The sequence below is a fragment of the Crocodylus porosus genome, unplaced genomic scaffold (genome assembly GCF_001723895.1).
Source record: "Crocodylus porosus isolate Cpor-Errol unplaced genomic scaffold, CroPor_comp1, whole genome shotgun sequence".
In the NCBI taxonomy this organism is placed as follows: Eukaryota; Metazoa; Chordata; order Crocodylia; family Crocodylidae; genus Crocodylus; species Crocodylus porosus.
This window is the reverse complement of record NW_017728913.1, coordinates 28,782,164-28,792,149: the sequence shown is the minus strand read 5'-3', so window position 1 is coordinate 28,792,149 and position 9,986 is coordinate 28,782,164. Positions and strand designations below refer to the sequence as shown.

The window sequence follows — 9,986 nt, the reverse complement described above, 5'->3', positions numbered from 1 at the left end:
GGGAAATACCTCTTTTTGATCAGTTCTGCTTGACAGTGAAGTCACATTTTAGCAAACAGCCTGAAATTGTTTTTAAAACATTGATACAGCTATGTTTGAACAGTTGTGACTAGAGTTGTTACAATAAATGTACCTCTTACTACAACAGTTTTCATGTTTTTTCTCCAAATTGTAAAGACTACCATAAAGTAAATGCACCATCATTTTTGTTGACAATGACTGTTACCTGACATTTTCCTCATTTAAAAAGTGCCCTTTGACTCAATTTTTATACTCTAAACCTAATAATGAAAAAAATAAATTACCCTCCTCAATGTATAATTTAAAGAGGATAGATTTATTTCAGGTTCCATATTAAGGCACAACTTCCACACATTTATGCAGTTATACTACATGTTTGCAATATATTTATATCTTGAAATTTCAGTATCAGTCTCCAGGAAACTACAAGAGACTTAAAGAAGAGCAGGATGACAGCTGAGTCAGTCTTTTAGATCCAAATTCAGGCAAATAAATACAGAGCTTCATAATAATTTTCTGTCACTCCTCCCTGCAGTCTCTTAAGTACCTATATTTCTTTTCCATATATACAAAGGCTGCATAAATCCCATAAAACAAGACCATTATTTATTGTTCATTAGGCAAAAATAACCCCTCAGATATATTTGTAGCTGAAGAAGCTATAATTCTTCCACAAACTAGTATTATGGATCCTTTTTTTTCCTGAATTGCAACAGAATCTGTAAATTACAGAGAGAATTAAATATATAAAAGAGAAACAATGGCTAAATAATGGATGCAATAAAGTAAAGCATTTAATTCCAGTGCACAGATAAGTGTGTGCGAAAGATGTATGGTGTACGCTGCTGACATACAAAACAGATCTCATATTTTGTCTTTGTGATACCAAAAATTCCTGTAAAAATTAAGTTTGCTAATTCCTTGGTAGAATAAACTATGAATATACCTTTAACAATTTTGAAAATTATTTTACCAACATAACGAATGAGACATGGACAATAATATGTGTATTGGGAGCCAGGATTTCCTGAGTTACCAGTTTTTTTGTTTGTTTTTTATTTACTTCCTCTCTGGCCTTGGGCAAATCACTCTGCCTCATTTTACCCATTTATAAAAAGAGACTATCACTTCATTAAGGCAGTGGTTAGCAACCTTTTTAGGATGCAGGCCAAATGCCTCAGTTTGAGTCAGAGATGAGTGGACACTAGGATTTCGCTTGTGCCAGTTCTCCCTGTGACAGTACAGGCTGGATCGAATGGCTCTGCAGGTTGGATGCAGCTCACAAGTCACAGGTTGCCATTCCCTGCACTAAGGTATTATGAGGATTGATTATATTCTATTAAGTTTTGCAAGGCTGCAAGTAGATAAAGGCTACTTAAAACTGTCATCTTTGTGAGTTTTCAATATTGTGGGTTTTTTTTATTTTGGAATGATTCTTTAAAAATTGTTCAGCCATTTTCTGATCTTTCATTATACAATAGCTAGAACTATTTTAAGAAGAGGAGACAGTTAGAGCAGGTAAGGTATGTTCTTTTCACCATGCTATCAACAGACTGACTAGGCACTAGACCCAAGGGATCTCTAATGCTACTTTACAGAAAAGTACTTCTGGCTAGGAATATGGGACTTTTTTTCCCTCATGGCAGTGTTTGATGTTACACACAACTTTTTACAATTTCACTACTACTCAGATTCTATTGCCATCATATTTAGTTTAATTTGGGCACAGATCATAAGTCTTGACTAACCAAGTGTAACTAAATAAAGCGATGCCTGAGTATCAGGTCCTTCATACCATATGCTTTTTACAGCCTATACAAAATCCAAAAAACACAGTGTTATTAATATACATAATGGATTTCAGTAATTCTTCATTAAATATGCTGGTTCAGTACTTACAACCTTGATTTTAAAAGGTTCATAAATGCATTTTTATCTCATTCAAATATAATAGGGAAAGTTGCCAAAGATGATCTTACTAGAAAATATATTGATTTACCCTAATCAAGGTATTCATCAAAACATAACTAAACAAACAGTGCTGCTATATTTGACTTCTCTTTATTACTGGTAAAGCTAAATATTAAATCCGTGGAAATATGTCTTTAACTAAAAATTGGAGTTTTTTGGGCTATGAACTCATTTAATTTACACTTTCACTTGAGAATCACATTTTACTGTTAAAGATAAAAGGGGATACAGGATGAATGAAAGTCAGACAGATTTTTGGTCGTTCTAAAAATAGATGCATTACAATGACTATCCATAAAAGCATAAATCATTTATATGATGATGTATTTACAAACATGTTTTATGAATTTCACAGTTTTGGCTACCCCGTATGTTGATAATGTAGACAGTTGTTTACTTGCTTTACAAGTTATTTGTTTGCATACGAGTTACTGAACTATGTTTGTGTTGACTGACAACAGTACAGATCTTTCTAAAAAAATCCCCCATGGCTGTCAATTACGTAAATTAGGACTTTTTTTCTTTGGATTATCAAATAACTTTTCTTCTTTGGATTATTAAATAACTTACATATTAATTAAAAAAACCCTTTTCATTTTCTTTTTTACAATTTGCAAAATTCAAGTAACTATCCTTCAGGAGGAAGGAACTGCCATCTTTGTCCTTGATGATCAAGATTAAAATTTAATATTAATCTTCAGGATGTTGCTCATTTCAATCACTAGAGATTACAATGAAAACAGTCTTAGAATGGGTTGAGCCTTATTCCTGTTCCTAATGGTGAGAAGGCATTCACTTTGGCCCACATCAAAGCATCATTCAGAGAAATAACTGATTTTCCATCTTCAAGGAAAAACACAGGCCCCTGTAGAATAAGAATGTTTGAGGAAGGGAAGAAAGAGAAGATACATATCCTGTATCATATTTGCAGAGAAGCTGCAATCTAGTAAAAACAAATGTATATTTTGACTTGATGCAACCTCACTTTATACAGTAGCTTCACTCAACTTAAAAAGTTACACCTGATAATAACTCTGATTAAAACTTCTATACTCAATTTAGAGAACTATACTTACCAGGCAAACAGACCTGTTTTACATTCCCTAAGGTTTGAGTTAGATGCATTTTACAATAATACTGGTGTATTCCCAAACTATAGTTATTTATACCTGCGCCTTACAACAGGCACCATAGACAGCCTTGTTTCTCTATGGGCCTGGGCTGTTACTGATATGGCAAGCCACATGGACTTAGCTTCCTATAAGTGTAAATAAATGAGCCTAACAAAACTGAGTCCCTTTCTCTATCTCCAAAAATGGCAGCAACAACATACCTCACAGGCTGATTTGTCCTGGGCCTTGCACCCTGCTTAGATCGTCTCTGAATATAGATCCAGGGAGCCATGGGAATTTGCAGAGCTATTGCCTGCTTATGCTACCTAAACACATCCTCAACATACCTTGAATTTTTGGTGGTGGGCTCTGTGCCTGCTTGTCCCACCCCCATGTTGTCAGCTCCTCCAGGAGCCTAGATGACACGGCTCATAAGTCAGGTGAGGCCTCCAAGCCATATCTTTGACACCCTATTTAATTTAATGGCTCAGATACTACAATACTTGGCATTCTAGAAATGCACAGCATAAGAAGAAATACTATTTGATATATCCCTTCCATTGTTTTCAATTCAAACCAAAGTGAAGAGGTAGCTACTGGCTCACATTTGCTTTAATAACAGCAATTGTGTTTCAATTTTTGACTGCTGCGAACAATTTTTGACTGTTCCAAGTGGTGATTTCATCCTCATTAAAACTATATAACCATATAAACTCTATCTAAAGCATAGTTAACAGAAAATGGCAGCTTTTGACAAAGGGAATACTCTACAATCTCCCTTTTTCTTTTTTAGCGATTCTATTCTTTAAGAACCCTGGAAGCCTCAATCATTACGAGTTTCCATTTGTGCTTTTTCACTTAAAAGGAACTCGCATGACCACATAAGAGTTACTTTTTAAAACAGTAATCCAAAGGAATATGGCTCTGAAAAAATACCTGTATCCTTAATCCTGTTAAACAAGAGATGTGAACATCTGAGTGACTAGGAAGATTAGATCCAGTGACATAATCCGGTCCAACCAGTCCTTTCAGAGGCTCCTCTTGCATTCGTGATACAAGTGTTGAATAAATCATTCTCTGGGAGTCTGATGGAGGGGTATATGGTGATTCATCAGTAGATCTGTGAGCAAAACACATATTTTAAACATGTTCATTTGCAATTCAACTCAGGATCCACAGATTTCAAAATACTTTCTGTCTTTACATAAGAACAGCCTTCAAATTCTAGAAAGAAAAAAATCAGAAGTTTTATTGAAATATGCATATTTACATGGCAGCAATCTCCATTCTGACAATTTTGCATTTTACACTTACTTGGCTAACTGTGTACAAGCTCTCCACGCATCTAGTTCATCAGAGAGCCATTCAATTTTCAGGGGTACAGATACCTCCCGTCGTTTTAGAAGCTGACTGAAAAGGAACAAAATTTAATTAAAATTTTGTACCTACAATATTTTATTATGGATAAAGTTCAAAATCAGTTCTAACGTAAATTTACTCGAAGAGAAAAGATACTAGAAATTAGCAATATAAATCTTTTAAAATATATTTTGAATTGATACTTCTAATTTGTGCTTTTTACTATGCCACTGCTGTTTAACTTTGGAATATTTAAGATTTCAGGTATAAGAACACTTTTTCTTTATTTTAATTTAAATTATCCAGATTTAATCCCTACAATATTCTTCAAAGCCTTTCTATATTTTGGCTGTGCTAGTTAGCCATGAAGTTTGGACAGACTTTGAACCAGTTTTTGATATACTGACATTTGACTTTAATTGGTGTTCTGAAGCAAAGCTGAATGAGTCATGATTCCTACAACTGGGAGGATGTGCTGGGTCAGTTAAAAAAAATATCTTTAGAACAATCCTATTGTCTCAAATCCTACAGGAATTCTCTAGGTCCTCAGAAGTTTTAAAGCTCACCACAAATTTAGGCCAGAAAAAACCCTGTTCACTAAATGCTATCTATTACTAACTTACTGTTTCCACAGTGATAGTATACCTCCTATAAAGACACTTTTTCATAACGATTTGGGAAAAAACAACAATTTTAAGCAGAATGACGCAACAGAGGTGACAACTTGTGATCATTCAAGGACAGTTAGAATAATTATCCCTTTACAAACCAACCTGTGTTTTTAAGACCAAGTAGTTTGACCCACTTAGCCCAGATTTTGCAAAAGGCTGCATTCAAGCTGACCCTTGTACCACTGTACTGCACCAAAGAAGTCAGCAGAGCACAAGGTACTTCCCTTTCCTCATACTAGAATTGGGATCTTACACTGATAAACTTCTGGGGACAGAAACTACATACAAGGTATAACTAACCTGATTGAATATAACTAACCTGATTGAATCTGTGGGGTGCTACTACTATAGATAGGGAAATATTACCTTGTATATTCATAAAGTGCAGGTACAATGCTATTGTACTGTCTCCTTATAGCAAGTAAAGCACCAATGTAACCACACAGTATCAGCAGCTCATTCCGAAATCTAAGAATAGAACAGTATATAGCAAAGTTAAGAGTTTTAACCAAACACAGAAACTTCAAACAAACAGACCATTATTCTTTCTTTTTTTTAACATACCATCTTATACTTCACAGGAAATATAAATGGTTGGATTAGGTTTATGGTTGAATAAACTATACTTCAACTGCCTTATACTGATTCCATTTTTTTTTTTTTATTACAGTCTGAAAATAAAAGACTACACATGCAGCCTCCAAACTGTGTTACAATTATTTGTACTTACAGGTCAAATATAAGTTTCAGCTGGCTTACTCCTTTTAGCATGTTGAAACTCCAAAAACAAATAATCTGTTATACTAACCACTTCTTCAATCTCTCCCACCCTTCCCAAAGACCCGGTGTCATAGGGTATAAACAGAAATTGCCAAATGAAGTGGATCAACTGTGTTGAGATGCGTCCCAGCACAACTGATCTGCTTCACTAGGCAAAATGGATGTTGTGTGTTATCTTGCAGGGCCCTCTTGGGAGTGACTGGGGCTTGATCTTGCAGGACAATACTCTGGCTACCCCTCTGGAAACAGGAAAACAGTCCTGAACATCCCTATAAAGAGTGAAACCCCAGTTTCCCCATTTGCAGAGCCCCATGCCCAGGGACTCCATGAGCACTCCTCAAAATCTCCAACTTGCGCTGGGGAAGTCCACAGGCTGGGACCATTAATCAACTGATTGGCAGTCTCAGCCCTGGGATCACAGTAGAGTGTCAAACTTACTCTGATTTAGTCTTGGGGCTGAGACTACCAATCAGTTCTTTGGCAGCCCCAAACCTGGGGCTGCACTGGAGCCTGGGGAAATCCCAACTGGAGGAACCTGGGCAGGCACTGCCAGGGCTTCTGGAAAGGCACACAGGCACTGACCTGGAAAGGCACACAGGCATTGCAGGGGCATGCAGTATCAGGCCCCAGATGCCCCAGGAGCAGCTGCCTAGGGCAGCTAGTGAGCATGGGCAGATCATTTTTGTGGTGGTACAAAAGCAAAGTCTGTTTACAGCCACAATCTTTAGGCCACTTTCAATCCCTCCGGGCAAAGTCATTTAAACTGCATTCAGTTCCTCTGTAGCGCACCCATGGAGTGACAGATGGCTTCCTGTACCTGTCTCAAGGGTGGAAACTCAGTAGCCATCCATTGTAGACCTAGATCTTATAGTGGTAGCCCCACTTCCCTGACACATTAACATTACAGATCTAGCTGTGTCTGGTGTCTGTAAACCCTTTTTCCTCTGCATAAAGTGACTTGATTATACCTTCTTCAAAAAGCATTGTTATTTGTTCACCAAATGGTGAATAGCAGCCAAAGCATAAAATATTGTCCCCTTACTCAACCTGAACCATGACTTGGAAGTTCTAGTGAAATCTAGCCCAACTACCTACAACTTTCTAAGGAACAATGCCTACTTGCTGCTGTTAGTATGTGTTTTGCCTCTCTCCAACAACCAATGACAATTCACATTCTCCCTTCTCTGTTCTAGGGGGTCTCTTACTGGATTTTAATTGTAAAAGGTTTTACAAAAATCCCTTTGATCCCAGATTCAGAGCCATATGAAACCATGCAGAGTACACTTGAGTCTCTCTTTATGCGAGGGCTGTGTTGCAAAAAAACCTTGCGTAAAGCAAATTTGCATAAAGCAAATCCATTATTACATGTAATTAACAGGGATATGTACCAGCCTCCTTTTTCACTTTATGGCTGGCTCAGAAGTGGGGTTAGGAGATGCATTAGAAGATTGCTTAGACATTTTATTAAGTTCAATCATAAAGGCAAATAGATGCACCACAATACGAGTACAAGTAGCATAGCACTGCAGGGAACAATGGACGATGTGAGACTGAGGCAAATGCATGATGGTGTTGCACACCTGCCTCATCCCTCACTCCCCAGTGCTTCACTCACATCACTGCATAATCATGTTGCATGCTTCTTTGAACAAGATCAAACTTTTCTTGCACAATGCGAGTTTCTGGTATAGATAAGGTCATCACATATAAGCAAATTTCCAAAAAACTAATTTGCATAAAGAGAAACCCAAGTGTATTCCCCACTTAATAGTACCCCACACTCCAATTCTTTCCTTGAGAAGCTTCTCATCTCAGTCATTGTTTTTTCTTCTAACAGGTCACTTGTAACAGTTGTCTTTGATATTATCTGCCAAACTCCAAAGAATTAAATATGAAACAAGCCAAAGTGCACGTGATACTTACAAAAACTAATGCAAATCTCATTTTCCACAAAAGGCAAAATAAATAGGTTGTGCAATGTACCCTAAAAGTCCTCAAATCTGGGTTTCATAGTTGGTAGGGTTGGAAGGGACCTGAGCAGATCATGAAGTCCGACCCCCTGCCATGGCAGGAAAGAATGCTGGGGTCAAATGACCCTGGCTAGGTGATTATCTAGCCTCCTTTTGAAGACCCCCCAGGGTAGGAGCCAGCACCACTTCCCTTGGAAATTGGTTCCAGATCCTAGCCACCCTAACTGTGAAGCAGTGCTTTGAAGTAGGATAGTGCATCTTTATGACTATTGAACAGACAGCACCTGGATTTCAATTATTAACAAAAACAAGTTATTGAAATGAACAGTATTTTGTGAGCAATTGTAAAGTATCAACCATTTTCATTTGCTGTAAAAAGCTAAGGTTTCAATAGGTTGATTAATTCATTTTTTCACTTAACCAAGCAGGTTAAGTTCCTTGTTAGTGTTAGGTGTTACACTATGAGTGACTCAGATGTCACTGGATTTATGTGCAATTATATGAGAAGTAAATTTGGCCAACATTCCTTTAATGACTTTTGAAAGAGGTTCTGCTGAAATGAACATGAAACACAAATATGTGTTCTTATAAGGATCAACTCTTGGTTCTTAGTATATAATGAGTTAAAAAACAGCAACACGAGTCTAAAGAATAAGAGCACTGTAAAAATGGGACATTACAACTTTGCTACCTTTTAAGTTCTGACATGAAGTTTTAATAATTCCAGTGTAAATAACTGCTGGAATGCTTTCCTTGACAATATAGTATGGTTATACTGAACAACATGACCCTTTTTATATAATCTTTGATGCCAGTGATTTCAAATAAGACCAGAAACTGTCCTGATGAAAAAATATGGTAATACTCTTCCTTCATTGCTATAGAAGCCTAAACAGTGTTCCAGGGCCATAACTTCATTGGAATTCTCTCTCAAATGGAAACCATACCCTTCATATTTATTTCAGAACAGCAGCAGGATGGGATCACAGAGCCCTGGGACCCTTACATAATAATGCCTCACCAGCTCCTCTCCATTTTGAGGCTGATTTAGTATCAAAGTTTGGTCTTGACTTGACAGAAGACCAAGGACTTAAGGGACAGTCCTTCAAACAGGCAGGGCCCTGGCTACTGTGAGTTTTATATGTAAAAGCTAGTAGCTATAAATCTGAATAGTCATAAGGAACCATGAAGAGCTCAAAGCTCTGGAATCACACTCTACCTTCAAAAATGGTAGTTACCTTTCTGCACCTAATTACAGCTTCAACTTTGGTACAGTAGCCCTTCCTAGCATTTTGGGTATGTAAGTTTAAACTGACATGAGCATAAACAACTGTAGCAAGATTGAAAGATAATACTGTGCAAATCTAGCCATACCTGGATAGAAATATGCCCTTTAAACTACCACAGCTAGCTGATCCTTTAAGTGTCTAACTAGTAGCCCACAGTCTTACCAAACTATAAAGTTATGAATTCTGGTTAAGTACAGCAGTTTAATTCCATCCCACCTGGGGGTAAATAAGATTTCCATCAACTCCTTTGGTTGATTCTTCTTTGGGAGAACTGCATCAATTGTCTTGTCTGAACTGAACCTGACCCTAAGCCCGAGCTGGCTGACTCTTAAACATGCCCCAATGTAACCACTGCACTGAGTCATTCTCTCAGTTGCTCCTACTTGATTACTTGAGTTGGACACCTAAAGATTAAAGCTGTTGCATTCCTGGAAAAAATGACATCCAAGTCTTCTCCCTCAGTGGCTGCCTATACACATCAATACAAGAGGGCAATAAATTGAAATCCTGTAGTACTCCTCATGGGTGCGTCCAGACGAGCCCACATGTGCTTCTTGCAGCATCTCAAACGCCTTTGAGACGTTGCAAGAGGCATGTGCAGGAACAAAAAAATGTTCCCCGCGCTGCAAGTTTGCAGCATGAGGGCAAAATTAGACCCTGCAGAAAAAAAAAAGTGGGGCAGGGTAACTGGAGGCTGGGTCCTCCATAGAGATACTCTGGCTGCCAGAGCATCTCTGTAGTTACCTCTTGCCCTGGTGCTGAAGCATGCTGCCTGTTTGTGAGGCCCCACCCCCTGCCTGCCCCCCCGAGCCC

General features: G+C 37.8%; 1 protein-coding gene across 3 annotated transcripts in view; it reads right to left on the bottom strand.

Annotated features, from left to right (window-relative positions):
- Window positions 1–793: 793 nt before the first annotated feature.
- Window positions 794–9,986, bottom strand: part of WDR17 (WD repeat domain 17) — a 108,891-nt gene continuing 99,698 nt past the window's right edge. For 2 of the 3 annotated variants that reach the window (XM_019534636.1, XM_019534637.1), the window contains 4 exons: window positions 5,501–5,602; window positions 4,419–4,514; window positions 4,041–4,224; window positions 794–2,857 (listed from right to left, as the gene is read on the bottom strand). In XM_019534636.1, coding sequence (XP_019390181.1) covers window positions 2,738–2,857; window positions 4,041–4,224; window positions 4,419–4,514; window positions 5,501–5,602 — 502 coding nt within the window. In that variant the 3' untranslated portion in view covers window positions 794–2,737. Of the gene's footprint in view, window positions 2,858–4,040; window positions 4,225–4,418; window positions 4,515–5,500; window positions 5,603–9,986 lie in introns of those variants that run through there. The other variant, XM_019534638.1, reaches the window with a different exon arrangement.